The sequence below is a fragment of the Passer domesticus genome, chromosome 5 (assembly GCF_036417665.1).
Source record: "Passer domesticus isolate bPasDom1 chromosome 5, bPasDom1.hap1, whole genome shotgun sequence".
Classification (NCBI taxonomy): domain Eukaryota; kingdom Metazoa; phylum Chordata; class Aves; order Passeriformes; family Passeridae; genus Passer; species Passer domesticus.
In genome coordinates this window covers 54092105-54110422 of record NC_087478.1, presented here as the reverse complement: position 1 = coordinate 54110422, position 18318 = coordinate 54092105, and the positions used below count along the sequence as shown (strand labels likewise).

The 18318-nt window shown below is 51.8% G+C and overlaps 3 protein-coding genes across 3 annotated transcripts; all 3 read left to right on the top strand.

Moving 5' to 3' along the window:
* Nucleotides 1-1105: 1105 nt before the first annotated feature.
* LOC135301439 (inositol 1,4,5-trisphosphate receptor-interacting protein-like 1) lies at nt 1106-3221 on the top strand. Its single transcript, XM_064421594.1, has 3 exons — nt 1106-1167; nt 1547-1683; nt 1795-3221. The coding sequence occupies exons 1-3, from the start codon at nt 1106-1108 to the stop codon at nt 3219-3221; spliced, it is 1626 nt and encodes a 541-aa protein (XP_064277664.1).
* A 4944-nt stretch (nt 3222-8165) lies between these two features.
* On the top strand, nt 8166-10266 carry LOC135301438 (inositol 1,4,5-trisphosphate receptor-interacting protein-like 1). Its single transcript, XM_064421593.1, has 3 exons — nt 8166-8227; nt 8592-8728; nt 8840-10266. Exons 1-3 carry the CDS (start codon nt 8166-8168, stop codon nt 10264-10266), a joined length of 1626 nt encoding a protein of 541 aa, XP_064277663.1.
* A 4946-nt stretch (nt 10267-15212) lies between these two features.
* On the top strand, nt 15213-17316 carry LOC135301437 (inositol 1,4,5-trisphosphate receptor-interacting protein-like 1). Its single transcript, XM_064421592.1, has 3 exons — nt 15213-15274; nt 15642-15778; nt 15890-17316. The coding sequence occupies exons 1-3, from the start codon at nt 15213-15215 to the stop codon at nt 17314-17316; spliced, it is 1626 nt and encodes a 541-aa protein (XP_064277662.1).
* Nucleotides 17317-18318: the final 1002 nt, after the last annotated feature.

Here is an 18318-nt window from a genome sequence, read left to right as displayed (position 1 = left end):
GCGGCTGGCAGAGAGCCGTGGGAGATCCGTGCAGCGGCAAGGACACGGGCTTCTAGGTGCGTGAGAAAGCAGAGAAGAGCTGGAGAATGGGCACTGAAGGAGAAGGGTGTCTCCCTGTGTGCAAAAACCTTCACACCACCAGCCGTTGGATTCTGGAAAGACACAGAGGAGTCCTGTAATGTTACTGGAGTAGAGGGAGAGGCCAAGGGACATTTCCCATGGCGTGTCTGGAATTGTTGAGACTCAGGACAAGGGCGAAGCTTCCTTTTTTATCCTAATTCCCAGGTACATCACCCTCTTTCTTCTCCCACTGCCTGCGGTATTCGGAAGGTACAGACTGCCCGAATTGCCGACTCTATGGCCCCCGCTAATATGCTCCCTCCGTTTTATATATATTTGTAACACTGCAGAAGGGACAGGAAGGGAAGGGTAGGCGCTGGGGTCACCATCAATGTAAGGGGGGGTTCCAGCTGTCTAGAGCTTACTGATGGTGCTGATGGGGTTGAGCATTTTTGGGTAGGAAGCAGGGGGAAGGCCAGCAGCACCAGCCTGTGACTCTTCAAAGGCGGTTCATCACTGCAGTCTTTGGAGCTGTGCCTGTTTCTGCACAGAAAGATCAATGTATCTGGAACTGGTGACCCAAAATGCATCTTTCTACTGCAGAACATCTTGTAATTGTGCTGGGGAACTCTTTCTGGAGCAGAAGACATGAGTGCTCTCCCAGAGGCCTGGTACACAAGTGGTTGTGGGGAAGCAAGAGGATGCTGTCATGCTCATCCTTCAGAAAAGCAGCAAGCCTGAAACCAACTTGCACCTTTTATAGACTCAGAGATTTAACTGAAGCTCAGTGCGGAGTCAAGCTTTAGACCCCATGATCCTCAAGGGTGCCTTCCACCATGGATATCTGTGAGATTGCCAATGGAGGGCCGCTGATAAGAAAGACAAGAGAAAGACCAAGAGAAGTTCTTTGAAGAAGATTCACGGAAAGGCTGGCCCTGCCACCCCAGGGCCCCTCCAAGAGTCTGAGCTGGGGTGGGGACAAAGGGCGGGGCTGGGCTGGCTGTGGTGTACTGTGCCGTCCCTGACATCATTACGCCATGTCACAATGGGGGCAGCTACACAAGGCCCCAGCAAGGTAACGCTGGCCCTGTATTGCTTGGGCAAGCGGTGAGTGCACACGTGGGGCGGGGAGGCTGGGCTGGGGACAAGGGCTGGGGCAGAAATGCTGCACCCGGGGTTGGCTTTTCCCCCTGCATGCAGGGACAGCCCCTCATGGCAGAGCCTTGGGCAGGGCACCGTGCTGCTGCTGCTGCTGCTGCTGCTGCTGCTGCTGCTGCTGCTGCTGCAGCTGCTGGAGCAGCGGAACAGGCCTGGCTTCTTGCCAGCTCTCTGGGGTCCTGTCCTTCCTGCTCCCAGATCCTTGGGATTCCCGTCCCTGCTGTCCCCAATGCCAGCTGCCTCCCTCACAGCCTCTCTCAAGGCCTTCTCTCTCCATCCTCTTGCAGACCATGGATACCTGGGTATTGTGGCTCTTGCTCTTGCAAAGTGTAGTCCAGTACCCACAGCCCGTGGGTGATGGCTTGGACAAGGCGACACGTCTGCGAATGGAGGTGCGTGCCAAGCTCCAGGAAGAGGAGAGGATTCGTCTGGAGCGGGAGGTGGAGCAGCTGGCCCTGAAGCAGGGTGTCTGGGCCTGGGGAGATCTGCTCTGCCCTGCCTGGCAGCACTGGCACGTCTGGGCTCTTGCTGGGCTCCTGCTCCTTCTCTTGGCACTGTGGTATATGTGGAGGAAAGGGAGCCTGAGGAGACAGGAGCATGAAGAAGGAAGTGATGATGTATATGAAGAGGAAGTGGAAAATGTGGATGCAAACGAAGAAGGTGTCGGAAACGAAGAAGAAGGAGACAACGACGTGGATGGGGAGGAAAACAACAATGATGATGGCAATGCACAGGAAGCCGACAATGCTGCTGCAAATGAAGAAGGTGCTGCTGCAAATGAAGAAGGTGCTGCTGCAAATGAAGTTGGCAATGAGGCTGCAAATGCAGCAAACATCAATGATGTTGGAAATGAAGCGGAAGAATACCGTGATCGTGCCGATAACTTTGGAAGAATCATAATGGAGCGCATACAGTGGCCTGAGCAGGACCTGGAAAAAGGATGCGCGTGGACAACAACCTTGATGAAGCATTTTGCATATTACTTTCGACGGGTCTTGTCCGACAGTTTCTATCCAGTGCTGCATGGAGCTATCGGGGTGGGCAGTGCCTTCGAAGGTTGGAGTCCCCGTGAGCAGGATGTTGTGTACCAGGTGCTCATACCCATGACACCTCCCCGAGGACACAGCTTCCACCTAGAGCTGGGCACTGCAGGGCAGAGGCGCTTGAGGAACTTCCACATCCGCGTGCAGCAGGAGTGCACCTGCACGAGGGAGCAGCAGGATGACAACACGCTATGCTTCCTGCACCACCCTGAGGAGGAGCTGAGGGGGTGTCAGGATCCCAGCCTCCTCGATACCCTGTGCACGGGCTGCTACCTGGATGTGCAGAAAACTGCTCGCTGGTTCTACCAGCTGGTGAAAGCAATCTGGCCGGCTTTGCCTCAGTCACACCAATGGCATTTAGTGCTGCTGCCCTCCAGACGCTCCTGCCGGTTCAAGGTGACCAATGGCACAGAAAGCTACCAGATTGAGATGCTGTTTGGGGTGCGGCAAGGCAACTCAGATGTCTTTGCAAGCAGTCAGCCTAGGCAAGCCCACACCTCAAGCACAATCTGGCCGGAGAGCTACGCCGTGGCCGAGATGAAGTTCTTCAGGTACATCGCCAGGCGGGCTCCCCCTGACAGCTTGCACCTGAAATGCCTGCAATTCTTCACTCGTCTTCAGCTGGGCTTAGGCTTCTCCACCTACACCATGAAGACCATCGTCATGCACATCCTGAGCGTCTTACCCGTGTCACAGTGGCGCAGGAGACATTTTGTGAGGCGGCTGATGGATATCAGCGAGAGTCTGCGCACGTGTGTGGAAGTGAGACGCCTCAATCACTTCATTGTGGGCAACCAGAGGCTTCCTGAGGGGATCCATTTGCCCCCAGAGGTCCTAATGGCCGGGTCGTGCAATCTCTTCCATGACCTGGTGATGGATCCGGTTGCCCACTCCCAGGCCATGAGCCAGTACGTGGATCTGCACCAGTGGTTCAAACGGATCCTTAAAAATGAACAGTGAAGGAGCTGCTCCTGCACAGAGCTGTGCTTGTGAGGCTCACACGTGGTGGCAGAGAACAGCTCTCAGTAAACGGGAAAAGAGGCTACGATGTGGGCTACAGAGGGGGAAGGGAAAACGCTGCGTAGCAGCACTATGCCCTCAACAGCAGCAGTGTCGTCTCATCATTTCTCCCCAGCACTGCATCCAGTGATGACCAGGCTGGCTACAAAGATCAAGGACCACGCAAGAGGAAAATGCTGTTATTTTCCCACCTCTTTCTTTGAGTCCATTTTGCCTCTGAGAGCTTCACCTTGTGCAAAGATGCTGATCTCAGAATGCCAGATGAGGGAATGTTTGAAAGGACCACTGGTGGTATCAACTGATCCAGGGCTGCTCCAGCCAGGTCTTCCCGCCGTGCACTACAAAGGATTGCGTTCCGATCAAGGTTCTTGACTGTCTCTGGGAGAGAGACTCCACCATCCCTGGGCAGTGTTTGGGATCAGATAATGGACGCTGTTTCTCCTTGTTCTCGCATGGGAAAACATTAGGTCAACGTTGTACCTGCAACTGTGTTGCAGCTGACCTGATATTTTGTATATATAAAGGTCTAGATTTTTAGTTTGTGTATATATATATATATATATATATATATATATATATATCCCCTCTATTCATATTATATTCAAGAAAGCGTAACAATTACCATATGTAAGAGTAAAATATAATAAAATCAAATAATATCAACAATACTGATTATGTAACTCTTATATCGTGATGAGATTAGAAACAGTCAAATATGTAATTTTGTTTAGAGAATACAATATAGCCAATATTTAGTGTCACTCTAAGTTGTGATATGTATTCATGCTCTTAGCACATTGATAGCTGGAAAGATTTTCATAAAAGAGATACATATGTAAGACACATAACTATTACATCTTCTTTATTGCATAGAAGAATGGTTTTTGACGTAGCAGTAAAGCCATAGATGGTGTCTCTGACTGCTGGGGACACACCATGATGCTCTATAGTTAGTGCATTGACGAGTAGCAACCTGGAAACTGCTTTGCTCTTGATTCAATAAACTACAATATTCCAGAACGTGGATGGTGCAAGACTTTATTGATCTTAAGCAGACCTGTAAACATGGTAAAAGTCAAAAAGTTGTGAAGCTGGGCTTGTGAAGAGTCTCCTTGAAGTCAGCCAAATATGCAGTGCTGCACTGGTTCTAATGAGAAATCAAGCCCAGCTGCCCCCGGCCCCAGTGATCACAGAATCACAGAGGAGCTTGCCTTGGAGGGGTCCTTAGAAATGGTCTTGTTGCAACCCTGCTGCCAAGGGCAGGGACACCTTGCACTAGGCCAGCTTGCTCCAAGCCGTGTGCGGCCTGGCGTGGAACACGGCCAGCGATGGGGCAGCCACAGCTGCTGTGGGCAGCGCGGGCCAGGGCCTCAGCAGCCTGAGAGGCAAGAATTTCTTGCACATCTCCAGCCCAAGCCTGCCCGCTGTCAGTGGGAAGCCACTGGGCCTGGTGCTGTCCCAGCAGGCCCTTGTCCACAGCCCCTCTCAGGTCTCTGCTGGGCCTAGCGCAGGGACTGAAAGGCCGCAGGAAGGTGCCCCCGCAGAAGGCCTTGGAGAGCACTGGGGCCAGGAGTGCCACCATGAGGGCAGCAAGCAGGGCCTGCTGTGGCCGTCAGGAAAGGAGGGCAGAGGACGGGCGCTGAGGCCCTGCCAGCTGGAGCTGGGAGCTCTGGAGTGCGGCTGGCAGAGAGCCGTGGGAGATCCGTGCAGCAGCAAGGACACGGGCTTCTAGGTGCGTGAGAAAGCAGAGAAGAGCTGGAGAATGGGCACTGAAGGAGAAGGGTGTCTCCCTGTGTGCAAAAACCTTCACACCACCAGCGGTTGGATCCAGGAAAGACACAGAGGAGTCCTGTAATGTTATTGGAGTAGAGGGAGAGGCCAAGGGACATTTCCCATGGCGTGTCTGGAATTGTTGAGACTCAGGACAAGGGCGAAGCTTCCTTTTTTATCCTAATTCCCAGGTGCATCACCCTCTTTCTTCTCCCACTGCCTGCGGTATTCGGAAGGAACAGACTGCCCGAATTGCCGACTCTATGGCCCCCTCTAATATTCTCCCTCCGTTTTATATATATTTGTAACACTGCAGAAGGGACAGGAAGGGAAGGGTAGGCGCTGGGGTCACCATCAATGTAAGGGGGTGTTCCAGCTGTCTAGAGCTTACTGATGGTGCTGATGGGGTTGAGCATTTTTGGGTAGGAAGCAGGGGGAAGGCCAGCAGCACCAGCCTGTGACTCTTCAAAGGCGGTTCATCACTGCAGTCTTTGGAGCTGTGCCTGTTTCTGCACAGAAAGATCAATGTATCTGGAACTGGTGACCCAAAATGCATCTTTCTACTGCAGAACATCTTGTAATTGTGCTGGGGAACTCAGAATGCCAGATGAGGGAATGTTTGAAAGGACCACTGGTGGTATCAATTGATCCAGGGCTGCTCCAGCCAGGTCTTCCCGCCGTGCACTACAAAGGATTGCGTTCCGATCAAGGTTCTTGACTGTCTCTGGGAGAGAGACTCCACCATCCCTGGGCAGTGTTTGGGATCAGATAATGGATGGTGTTTCTCCTTGTTCTTGCATGGGAAAACTTTAGGTCAGCATTGTACCTGCAACTGTGTTGCAGCTGACCTGATATTTTGTATATATAAAGGTCTAGATTTTTAATTTGTATCTATATAGATATATATATCCCCTGTATTCATATTATATGCAAGAAAGCATATCAATTAGCATATGTAAGAGTAAGATATAATAAAAACCAATTATATCAACAATACCAATGATGTAACTCTTATATCGTGATGATATATGATTAGAAACAGTCAAATATGTAATTTTGTTTAGAGAATACAATATAGCCAATATTTAGTGCCACTCTAAGTTGTGATATGTATTCATGCTCTTAGCACATTGATAGCTGGAAAGATTTTCATAAAAGAGATACATATGTAAGACACATAACTATTACATCTTCTTTATTGCATAGAAGAATGGTTTTTGACGTAGCAGTAAAGCCATAGATGGTGTCTCTGACTGCTGGGGACACACCATGATGCTCTATAGTTAGTGCATTGACGAGTAGCAACCTGGAAACTGCTTTGCTCTTGATTCAATAAACTACAATATTCCAGAACGTGGATGGTGCAAGACTTTATTGATCTTAAGCAGACCTGTAAACATGGTAAAAGTCAAAAAGTTGTGAAGCTGGGCTTGTGAAGAGTCTCCTTGAAGTCAGCCAAATATGCAGTGCTGCACTGGTTCTAATGAGAAATCAAGCCCAGCTGCCCCCGGCCCCAGTGATCACAGAATCACAGAGGAGCTTGCCTTGGAGGGGTCCTTAGAAATGGTCTTGTTGCAACCCTGCTGCCAAGGGCAGGGACACCTTGCACTAGGCCAGCTTGCTCCAAGCCGTGTGCGGCCTGGCGTGGAACACGGCCAGCGATGGGGCAGCCACAGCTGCTGTGGGCAGCGCGGGCCAGGGCCTCAGCAGCCTGAGAGGCGAGAATTTCTTGCACATCTCCAGCCCAAGCCTGCCCGCTGTCAGTGGGAAGCCACTGGGCCTGGTGCTGTCCCAGCAGGCCCTTGTCCACAGCCCCTCTCAGGTCTCTGCTGGGCCTAGCGCAGGGACTGAAAGGCCGCAGGAAGGTGCCCCCGCAGAAGGCCTTGGAGAGCACTGGGGCGAGGAGTGCCACCATGAAGGCAGCAAGCAGGGCCTGCTGTGGCCGTCAGGAAAGGAGGGCAGAGGACGGGCGCTGAGGCCCTGCCAGCTGGAGCTGGGAGCTCTGGAGTGCGGCTGGCAGAGAGCCGTGGGAGATCCGTGCAGCGGCAAGGACACGGGCTTCTAGGTGCGTGAGAAAGCAGAGAAGAGCTGGAGAATGGGCACTGAAGGAGAAGGGTGTCTCCCTGTGTGCAAAAACCTTCACACCACCAGCCGTTGGATTCTGGAAAGACACAGAGGAGTCCTGTAATGTTACTGGAGTAGAGGGAGAGGCCAAGGGACATTTCCCATGGCGTGTCTGGAATTGTTGAGACTCAGGACAAGGGCGAAGCTTCCTTTTTTATCCTAATTCCCAGGTGCATCACCCTCTTTCTTCTCCCACTGCCTGCGGTATTCGGAAGGTACAGACTGCCCGAATTGCCGACTCTATGGCCCCCGCTAATATGCTCCCTCCGTTTTATATATATTTGTAACACTGCAGAAGGGACAGGAAGGGAAGGGTAGGCGCTGGGGTCACCATCAATGTAAGGGGGGGTTCCAGCTGTCTAGAGCTTACTGATGGTGCTGATGGGGTTGAGCATTTTTGGGTAGGAAGCAGGGGGAAGGCCAGCAGCACCAGCCTGTGACTCTTCAAAGGCGGTTCATCACTGCAGTCTTTGGAGCTGTGCCTGTTTCTGCACAGAAAGATCAATGTATCTGGAACTGGTGACCCAAAATGCATCTTTCTACTGCAGAACATCTTGTAATTGTGCTGGGGAACTCTTTCTGGAGCAGAAGACATGAGTGCTCTCCCAGAGGCCTGGTACACAAGTGGTTGTGGGGAAGCAAGAGGATGCTGTCATGCTCATCCTTCAGAAAAGCAGCAAGCCTGAAACCAACTTGCACCTTTTATAGACTCAGAGATTTAACTGAAGCTCAGTGCGGAGTCAAGCTTTAGACCCCATGATCCTCAAGGGTGCCTTCCACCATGGATATCTGTGAGATTGCCAATGGAGGGCCGCTGATAAGAAAGACAAGAGAAAGACCAAGAGAAGTTCTTTGAAGAAGATTCACGGAAAGGCTGGCCCTGCCACCCCAGGGCCCCTCCAAGAGTCTGAGCTGGGGTGGGGACAAAGGGCGGGGCTGGGCTGGCTGTGGTGTACTGTGCCGTCCCTGACATCATTACGCCATGTCACAATGGGGGCAGCTACACAAGGCCCCAGCAAGGTAACGCTGGCCCTGTATTGCTTGGGCAAGCGGTGAGTGCACACGTGGGGCGGGGAGGCTGGGCTGGGGACAAGGGCTGGGGCAGAAATGCTGCACCCGGGGTTGGCTTTTCCCCCTGCATGCAGGGACAGCCCCTCATGGCAGAGCCTTGGGCAGGGCACCGTGCTGCTGCTGCTGCTGCTGCTGCTGCTGCTGCAGCTGCTGGAGCAGCGGAACAGGCCTGGCTTCTTGCCAGCTCTCTGGGGTCCTGTCCTTCCTGCTCCCAGATCCTTGGGATTCCCGTCCCTGCTGTCCCCAATGCCAGCTGCCTCCCTCACAGCCTCTCTCAAGGCCTTCTCTCTCCATCCTCTTGCAGACCATGGATACCTGGGTATTGTGGCTCTTGCTCTTGCAAAGTGTAGTCCAGTACCCACAGCCCGTGGGTGATGGCTTGGACAAGGCGACACGTCTGCGAATGGAGGTGCGTGCCAAGCTCCAGGAAGAGGAGAGGATTCGTCTGGAGCGGGAGGTGGAGCAGCTGGCCCTGAAGCAGGGTGTCTGGGCCTGGGGAGATCTGCTCTGCCCTGCCTGGCAGCACTGGCACGTCTGGGCTCTTGCTGGGCTCCTGCTCCTTCTCTTGGCACTGTGGTATATGTGGAGGAAAGGGAGCCTGAGGAGACAGGAGCATGAAGAAGGAAGTGATGATGTATATGAAGAGGAAGTGGAAAATGTGGATGCAAACGAAGAAGGTGTCGGAAACGAAGAAGAAGGAGACAACGACGTGGATGGGGAGGAAAACAACAATGATGATGGCAATGCACAGGAAGCCGACAATGCTGCTGCAAATGAAGAAGGTGCTGCTGCAAATGAAGAAGGTGCTGCTGCAAATGAAGTTGGCAATGAGGCTGCAAATGCAGCAAACATCAATGATGTTGGAAATGAAGCGGAAGAATACCGTGATCGTGCCGATAACTTTGGAAGAATCATAATGGAGCGCATACAGTGGCCTGAGCAGGACCTGGAAAAAGGATGCGCGTGGACAACAACCTTGATGAAGCATTTTGCATATTACTTTCGACGGGTCTTGTCCGACAGTTTCTATCCAGTGCTGCATGGAGCTATCGGGGTGGGCAGTGCCTTCGAAGGTTGGAGTCCCCGTGAGCAGGATGTTGTGTACCAGGTGCTCATACCCATGACACCTCCCCGAGGACACAGCTTCCACCTAGAGCTGGGCACTGCAGGGCAGAGGCGCTTGAGGAACTTCCACATCCGCGTGCAGCAGGAGTGCACCTGCACGAGGGAGCAGCAGGATGACAACACGCTATGCTTCCTGCACCACCCTGAGGAGGAGCTGAGGGGGTGTCAGGATCCCAGCCTCCTCGATACCCTGTGCACGGGCTGCTACCTGGATGTGCAGAAAACTGCTCGCTGGTTCTACCAGCTGGTGAAAGCAATCTGGCCGGCTTTGCCTCAGTCACACCAATGGCATTTAGTGCTGCTGCCCTCCAGACGCTCCTGCCGGTTCAAGGTGACCAATGGCACAGAAAGCTACCAGATTGAGATGCTGTTTGGGGTGCGGCAAGGCAACTCAGATGTCTTTGCAAGCAGTCAGCCTAGGCAAGCCCACACCTCAAGCACAATCTGGCCGGAGAGCTACGCCGTGGCCGAGATGAAGTTCTTCAGGTACATCGCCAGGCGGGCTCCCCCTGACAGCTTGCACCTGAAATGCCTGCAATTCTTCACTCGTCTTCAGCTGGGCTTAGGCTTCTCCACCTACACCATGAAGACCATCGTCATGCACATCCTGAGCGTCTTACCCGTGTCACAGTGGCGCAGGAGACATTTTGTGAGGCGGCTGATGGATATCAGCGAGAGTCTGCGCACGTGTGTGGAAGTGAGACGCCTCAATCACTTCATTGTGGGCAACCAGAGGCTTCCTGAGGGGATCCATTTGCCCCCAGAGGTCCTAATGGCCGGGTCGTGCAATCTCTTCCATGACCTGGTGATGGATCCGGTTGCCCACTCCCAGGCCATGAGCCAGTACGTGGATCTGCACCAGTGGTTCAAACGGATCCTTAAAAATGAACAGTGAAGGAGCTGCTCCTGCACAGAGCTGTGCTTGTGAGGCTCACACGTGGTGGCAGAGAACAGCTCTCAGTAAACGGGAAAAGAGGCTACGATGTGGGCTACAGAGGGGGAAGGGAAAACGCTGCGTAGCAGCACTATGCCCTCAACAGCAGCAGTGTCGTCTCATCATTTCTCCCCAGCACTGCATCCAGTGATGACCAGGCTGGCTACAAAGATCAAGGACCACGCAAGAGGAAAATGCTGTTATTTTCCCACCTCTTTCTTTGAGTCCATTTTGCCTCTGAGAGCTTCACCTTGTGCAAAGATGCTGATCTCAGAATGCCAGATGAGGGAATGTTTGAAAGGACCACTGGTGGTATCAACTGATCCAGGGCTGCTCCAGCCAGGTCTTCCCGCCGTGCACTACAAAGGATTGCGTTCCGATCAAGGTTCTTGACTGTCTCTGGGAGAGAGACTCCACCATCCCTGGGCAGTGTTTGGGATCAGATAATGGACGCTGTTTCTCCTTGTTCTCGCATGGGAAAACATTAGGTCAACGTTGTACCTGCAACTGTGTTGCAGCTGACCTGATATTTTGTATATATAAAGGTCTAGATTTTTAGTTTGTGTATATATATATATATATATATATATATATATATATATATCCCCTCTATTCATATTATATTCAAGAAAGCGTAACAATTACCATATGTAAGAGTAAAATATAATAAAATCAAATAATATCAACAATACTGATTATGTAACTCTTATATCGTGATGAGATTAGAAACAGTCAAATATGTAATTTTGTTTAGAGAATACAATATAGCCAATATTTAGTGTCACTCTAAGTTGTGATATGTATTCATGCTCTTAGCACATTGATAGCTGGAAAGATTTTCATAAAAGAGATACATATGTAAGACACATAACTATTACATCTTCTTTATTGCATAGAAGAATGGTTTTTGACGTAGCAGTAAAGCCATAGATGGTGTCTCTGACTGCTGGGGACACACCATGATGCTCTATAGTTAGTGCATTGACGAGTAGCAACCTGGAAACTGCTTTGCTCTTGATTCAATAAACTACAATATTCCAGAACGTGGATGGTGCAAGACTTTATTGATCTTAAGCAGACCTGTAAACATGGTAAAAGTCAAAAAGTTGTGAAGCTGGGCTTGTGAAGAGTCTCCTTGAAGTCAGCCAAATATGCAGTGCTGCACTGGTTCTAATGAGAAATCAAGCCCAGCTGCCCCCGGCCCCAGTGATCACAGAATCACAGAGGAGCTTGCCTTGGAGGGGTCCTTAGAAATGGTCTTGTTGCAACCCTGCTGCCAAGGGCAGGGACACCTTGCACTAGGCCAGCTTGCTCCAAGCCGTGTGCGGCCTGGCGTGGAACACGGCCAGCGATGGGGCAGCCACAGCTGCTGTGGGCAGCGCGGGCCAGGGCCTCAGCAGCCTGAGAGGCAAGAATTTCTTGCACATCTCCAGCCCAAGCCTGCCCGCTGTCAGTGGGAAGCCACTGGGCCTGGTGCTGTCCCAGCAGGCCCTTGTCCACAGCCCCTCTCAGGTCTCTGCTGGGCCTAGCGCAGGGACTGAAAGGCCGCAGGAAGGTGCCCCCGCAGAAGGCCTTGGAGAGCACTGGGGCCAGGAGTGCCACCATGAGGGCAGCAAGCAGGGCCTGCTGTGGCCGTCAGGAAAGGAGGGCAGAGGACGGGCGCTGAGGCCCTGCCAGCTGGAGCTGGGAGCTCTGGAGTGCGGCTGGCAGAGAGCCGTGGGAGATCCGTGCAGCAGCAAGGACACGGGCTTCTAGGTGCGTGAGAAAGCAGAGAAGAGCTGGAGAATGGGCACTGAAGGAGAAGGGTGTCTCCCTGTGTGCAAAAACCTTCACACCACCAGCGGTTGGATCCAGGAAAGACACAGAGGAGTCCTGTAATGTTATTGGAGTAGAGGGAGAGGCCAAGGGACATTTCCCATGGCGTGTCTGGAATTGTTGAGACTCAGGACAAGGGCGAAGCTTCCTTTTTTATCCTAATTCCCAGGTGCATCACCCTCTTTCTTCTCCCACTGCCTGCGGTATTCGGAAGGAACAGACTGCCCGAATTGCCGACTCTATGGCCCCCTCTAATATTCTCCCTCCGTTTTATATATATTTGTAACACTGCAGAAGGGACAGGAAGGGAAGGGTAGGCGCTGGGGTCACCATCAATGTAAGGGGGTGTTCCAGCTGTCTAGAGCTTACTGATGGTGCTGATGGGGTTGAGCATTTTTGGGTAGGAAGCAGGGGGAAGGCCAGCAGCACCAGCCTGTGACTCTTCAAAGGCGGTTCATCACTGCAGTCTTTGGAGCTGTGCCTGTTTCTGCACAGAAAGATCAATGTATCTGGAACTGGTGACCCAAAATGCATCTTTCTACTGCAGAACATCTTGTAATTGTGCTGGGGAACTCAGAATGCCAGATGAGGGAATGTTTGAAAGGACCACTGGTGGTATCAATTGATCCAGGGCTGCTCCAGCCAGGTCTTCCCGCCGTGCACTACAAAGGATTGCGTTCCGATCAAGGTTCTTGACTGTCTCTGGGAGAGAGACTCCACCATCCCTGGGCAGTGTTTGGGATCAGATAATGGATGGTGTTTCTCCTTGTTCTTGCATGGGAAAACTTTAGGTCAGCATTGTACCTGCAACTGTGTTGCAGCTGACCTGATATTTTGTATATATAAAGGTCTAGATTTTTAATTTGTATCTATATAGATATATATATCCCCTGTATTCATATTATATGCAAGAAAGCATATCAATTAGCATATGTAAGAGTAAGATATAATAAAAACCAATTATATCAACAATACCAATGATGTAACTCTTATATCGTGATGATATATGATTAGAAACAGTCAAATATGTAATTTTGTTTAGAGAATACAATATAGCCAATATTTAGTGCCACTCTAAGTTGTGATATGTATTCATGCTCTTAGCACATTGATAGCTGGAAAGATTTTCATAAAAGAGATACATATGTAAGACACATAACTATTACATCTTCTTTATTGCATAGAAGAATGGTTTTTGACGTAGCAGTAAAGCCATAGATGGTGTCTCTGACTGCTGGGGACACACCATGATGCTCTATAGTTAGTGCATTGACGAGTAGCAACCTGGAAACTGCTTTGCTCTTGATTCAATAAACTACAATATTCCAGAACGTGGATGGTGCAAGACTTTATTGATCTTAAGCAGACCTGTAAACATGGTAAAAGTCAAAAAGTTGTGAAGCTGGGCTTGTGAAGAGTCTCCTTGAAGTCAGCCAAATATGCAGTGCTGCACTGGTTCTAATGAGAAATCAAGCCCAGCTGCCCCCGGCCCCAGTGATCACAGAATCACAGAGGAGCTTGCCTTGGAGGGATCCTTAGAAATGGTCTTGTTGCAACCCTGCTGCCAAGGGCAGGGACACCTTGCACTAGGCCAGCTTGCTCCAAGCCGTGTGCGGCCTGGCGTGGAACACGGCCAGCGATGGGGCAGCCACAGCTGCTGTGGGCAGCGCGGGCCAGGGCCTCAGCAGCCTGAGAGGCGAGAATTTCTTGCACATCTCCAGCCCAAGCCTGCCCGCTGTCAGTGGGAAGCCACTGGGCCTGGTGCTGTCCCAGCAGGCCCTTGTCCACAGCCCCTCTCAGGTCTCTGCTGGGCCTAGCGCAGGGACTGAAAGGCCGCAGGAAGGTGCCCCCGCAGAAGGCCTTGGAGAGCACTGGGGCCAGGAGTGCCACCATGAGGGCAGCAAGCAGGGCCTGCTGTGGCCGTCAGGAAAGGAGGGCAGAGGACGGGCGCTGAGGCCCTGCCAGCTGGAGCTGGGAGCTCTGGAGTGCGGCTGGCAGAGAGCCGTGGGAGATCCGTGCAGCGGCAAGGACACGGGCTTCTAGGTGCGTGAGAAAGCAGAGAAGAGCTGGAGAATGGGCACTGAAGGAGAAGGGTGTCTCCCTGTGTGCAAAAACCTTCACACCACCAGCCGTTGGATTCTGGAAAGACACAGAGGAGTCCTGTAATGTTACTGGAGTAGAGGGAGAGGCCAAGGGACATTTCCCATGGCGTGTCTGGAATTGTTGAGACTCAGGACAAGGGCGAAGCTTCCTTTTTTATCCTAATTCCCAGGTGCATCACCCTCTTTCTTCTCCCACTGCCTGCGGTATTCGGAAGGTACAGACTGCCCGAATTGCCGACTCTATGGCCCCCGCTAATATGCTCCCTCCGTTTTATATATATTTGTAACACTGCAGAAGGGACAGGAAGGGAAGGGTAGGCGCTGGGGTCACCATCAATGTAAGGGGGGGTTCCAGCTGTCTAGAGCTTACTGATGGTGCTGATGGGGTTGAGCATTTTTGGGTAGGAAGCAGGGGGAAGGCCAGCAGCACCAGCCTGTGACTCTTCAAAGGCGGTTCATCACTGCAGTCTTTGGAGCTGTGCCTGTTTCTGCACAGAAAGATCAATGTATCTGGAACTGGTGACCCAAAATGCATCTTTCTACTGCAGAACATCTTGTAATTGTGCTGGGGAACTCTTTCTGGAGCAGAAGACATGAGTGCTCTCCCAGAGGCCTGGTACACAAGTGGTTGTGGGGAAGCAAGAGGATGCTGTCATGCTCATCCTTCAGAAAAGCAGCAAGCCTGAAACCAACGTGCACCTTTTATAGACTCAGAGATTTAACTGAAGCTCAGTGCGGAGTCAAGCTTTAGACCCCATGATCCTCAAGGGTGCCTTCCATCATGGATATCTGTGAGATTGCCAATGGAGGGCCGCTGATAAGAAAGACAAGAGAAAGACCAAGAGAAGTTCTTTGAAGAAGATTCACGGAAAGGCTGGCCCTGCCACCCCAGGGCCCCTCCAAGAGTCTGAGCTGGGGTGGGGACAAAGGGCGGGGCTGGGCTGGCTGTGGTGTACTGTGCCGTCCCTGACATCATTACGCCATGTCACAATGGGGGCAGCTACACAAGGCCCCAGCAAGGTAACGCTGGCCCTGTATTGCTTGGGCAAGCGGTGAGTGCACACGTGGGGCGGGGAGGCTGGGCTGGGGACAAGGGCTGGGGCAGAAATGCTGCACCCGGGGTTGGCTTTTCCCCCTGCATGCAGGGACAGCCCCTCATGGCAGAGCCTTGGGCAGGGCACCGTGCTGCTGCTGCTGCTGCTGCTGCTGCTGCTGCTGCAGCTGCTGGAGCAGCGGAACAGGCCTGGCTTCTTGCCAGCTCTCTGGGGTCCTGTCCTTCCTGCTCCCAGATCCTTGGGATTCCCGTCCCTGCTGTCCCCAATGCCAGCTGCCTCCCTCACAGCCTCTCTCAAGGCCTTCTCTCTCCATCCTCTTGCAGACCATGGATACCTGGGTATTGTGGCTCTTGCTCTTGCAAAGTGTAGTCCAGTACCCACAGCCCGTGGGTGATGGCTTGGACAAGGCGACACGTCTGCGAATGGAGGTGCGTGCCAAGCTCCAGGAAGAGGAGAGGATTCGTCTGGAGCGGGAGGTGGAGCAGCTGGCCCTGAAGCAGGGTGTCTGGGCCTGGGGAGATCTGCTCTGCCCTGCCTGGCAGCACTGGCACGTCTGGGCTCTTGCTGGGCTCCTGCTCCTTCTCTTGGCACTGTGGTATATGTGGAGGAAAGGGAGCCTGAGGAGACAGGAGCATGAAGAAGGAAGTGATGATGTATATGAAGAGGAAGTGGAAAATGTGGATGCAAACGAAGAAGGTGTCGGAAACGAAGAAGAAGGAGACAACGACGTGGATGGGGAGGAAAACAACAATGATGATGGCAATGCACAGGAAGCCGACAATGCTGCTGCAAATGAAGAAGGTGCTGCTGCAAATGAAGAAGGTGCTGCTGCAAATGAAGTTGGCAATGAGGCTGCAAATGCAGCAAACATCAATGATGTTGGAAATGAAGCGGAAGAATACCGTGATCGTGCCGATAACTTTGGAAGAATCATAATGGAGCGCATACAGTGGCCTGAGCAGGACCTGGAAAAAGGATGCGCGTGGACAACAACCTTGATGAAGCATTTTGCATATTACTTTCGACGGGTCTTGTCCGACAGTTTCTATCCAGTGCTGCATGGAGCTATCGGGGTGGGCAGTGCCTTCGAAGGTTGGAGTCCCCGTGAGCAGGATGTTGTGTACCAGGTGCTCATACCCATGACACCTCCCCGAGGACACAGCTTCCACCTAGAGCTGGGCACTGCAGGGCAGAGGCGCTTGAGGAACTTCCACATCCGCGTGCAGCAGGAGTGCACCTGCACGAGGGAGCAGCAGGATGACAACACGCTATGCTTCCTGCACCACCCTGAGGAGGAGCTGAGGGGGTGTCAGGATCCCAGCCTCCTCGATACCCTGTGCACGGGCTGCTACCTGGATGTGCAGAAAACTGCTCGCTGGTTCTACCAGCTGGTGAAAGCAATCTGGCCGGCTTTGCCTCAGTCACACCAATGGCATTTAGTGCTGCTGCCCTCCAGACGCTCCTGCCGGTTCAAGGTGACCAATGGCACAGAAAGCTACCAGATTGAGATGCTGTTTGGGGTGCGGCAAGGCAACTCAGATGTCTTTGCAAGCAGTCAGCCTAGGCAAGCCCACACCTCAAGCACAATCTGGCCGGAGAGCTACGCCGTGGCCGAGATGAAGTTCTTCAGGTACATCGCCAGGCGGGCTCCCCCTGACAGCTTGCACCTGAAATGCCTGCAATTCTTCACTCGTCTTCAGCTGGGCTTAGGCTTCTCCACCTACACCATGAAGACCATCGTCATGCACATCCTGAGCGTCTTACCCGTGTCACAGTGGCGCAGGAGACATTTTGTGAGGCGGCTGATGGATATCAGCGAGAGTCTGCGCACGTGTGTGGAAGTGAGACGCCTCAATCACTTCATTGTGGGCAACCAGAGGCTTCCTGAGGGGATCCATTTGCCCCCAGAGGTCCTAATGGCCGGGTCGTTCAATCTCTTCCATGACCTGGTGATGGATCCGGTTGCCCACTCCCAGGCCATGAGCCAGTACGTGGATCTGCACCAGTGGTTCAAACGGATCCTTAAAAATGAACAGTGAAGGAGCTGCTCCTGCACAGAGCTGTGCTTGTGAGGCTCACACGTGGTGGCAGAGAACAGCTCTCAGTAAACGGGAAAAGAGGCTACGATGTGGGCTACAGAGGGGGAAGGGAAAACGCTGCGTAGCAGCACTATGCCCTCAACAGCAGCAGTGTCGTCTCATCATTTCTCCCCAGCACTGCATCCAGTGATGACCAGGCTGGCTACAAAGATCAAGGACCACGCAAGAGGAAAATGCTGTTATTTTCCCACCTCTTTCTTTGAGTCCATTTTGCCTCTGAGAGCTTCACCTTGTGCAAAGATGCTGATCTCAGAATGCCAGATGAGGGAATGTTTGAAAGGACCACTGGTGGTATCAACTGATCCAGGGCTGCTCCAGCCAGGTCTTCCCGCCGTGCACTACAAAGGATTGCGTTCCGATCAAGGTTCTTGACTGTCTCTGGGAGAGAGACTCCACCATCCCTGGGCAGTGTTTGGGATCAGATAATGGACGCTGTTTCTCCTTGTTCTCGCATGGGAAAACATTAGGTCAACGTTGTACCTGCAACTGTGTTGCAGCTGACCTGATATTTTGTATATATAAAGGTCTAGATTTTTAGTTTGTGTATATATAGATATATATATATATATATATATATATCCCCTCTATTCATATTATATTCAAGAAAGCGTAACAATTACCATATGTAAGAGTAAAATATAATAAAATCAAATAATATCAACAATACTGATTATGTAACTCTTATATCGTGATGAGATTAGAAACAGTCAAATATGTAATTTTGTTTAGAGAATACAATATAGCCAATATTTAGTGCCACTCTAAGTTGTGATATGTATTCATGCTCTTAGCACATTGATAGCTGGAAAGATTTTCATAAAAGAGATACATATGTAAGACACATAACTATTACATCTTCTTTATTGCATAGAAGAATGGTTTTTGACGTAGCAGTAAAGCCATAGATGGTGTCTCTGACTGCTGGGGACACACCATGATGCT

Excerpts from the sequence above, each read along its gene's own strand:
- LOC135301438 (XM_064421593.1), top strand. The coding sequence starts at position 8,166 with ATGGGGGCAGCTACACAAGGCCCCAGCAAGGTAACGCTGGCCCTGTAT. Across the intron at positions 8,228-8,591 it reads CTGTATTGCTTGGGCAAGCG|TGTAGTCCAGTACCCACAGC; the intron begins GTGAGTGCACAC and ends GCTCTTGCAAAG. Across the intron at positions 8,729-8,839 it reads GCAGCTGGCCCTGAAGCAGG|GGAGCCTGAGGAGACAGGAG; the intron begins GTGTCTGGGCCT and ends TGTGGAGGAAAG.
- LOC135301439 (XM_064421594.1), top strand. The coding sequence starts at position 1,106 with ATGGGGGCAGCTACACAAGGCCCCAGCAAGGTAACGCTGGCCCTGTAT. Across the intron at positions 1,168-1,546 it reads CTGTATTGCTTGGGCAAGCG|TGTAGTCCAGTACCCACAGC; the intron begins GTGAGTGCACAC and ends GCTCTTGCAAAG. Across the intron at positions 1,684-1,794 it reads GCAGCTGGCCCTGAAGCAGG|GGAGCCTGAGGAGACAGGAG; the intron begins GTGTCTGGGCCT and ends TGTGGAGGAAAG.
- LOC135301437 (XM_064421592.1), top strand. The coding sequence starts at position 15,213 with ATGGGGGCAGCTACACAAGGCCCCAGCAAGGTAACGCTGGCCCTGTAT. Across the intron at positions 15,275-15,641 it reads CTGTATTGCTTGGGCAAGCG|TGTAGTCCAGTACCCACAGC; the intron begins GTGAGTGCACAC and ends GCTCTTGCAAAG. Across the intron at positions 15,779-15,889 it reads GCAGCTGGCCCTGAAGCAGG|GGAGCCTGAGGAGACAGGAG; the intron begins GTGTCTGGGCCT and ends TGTGGAGGAAAG.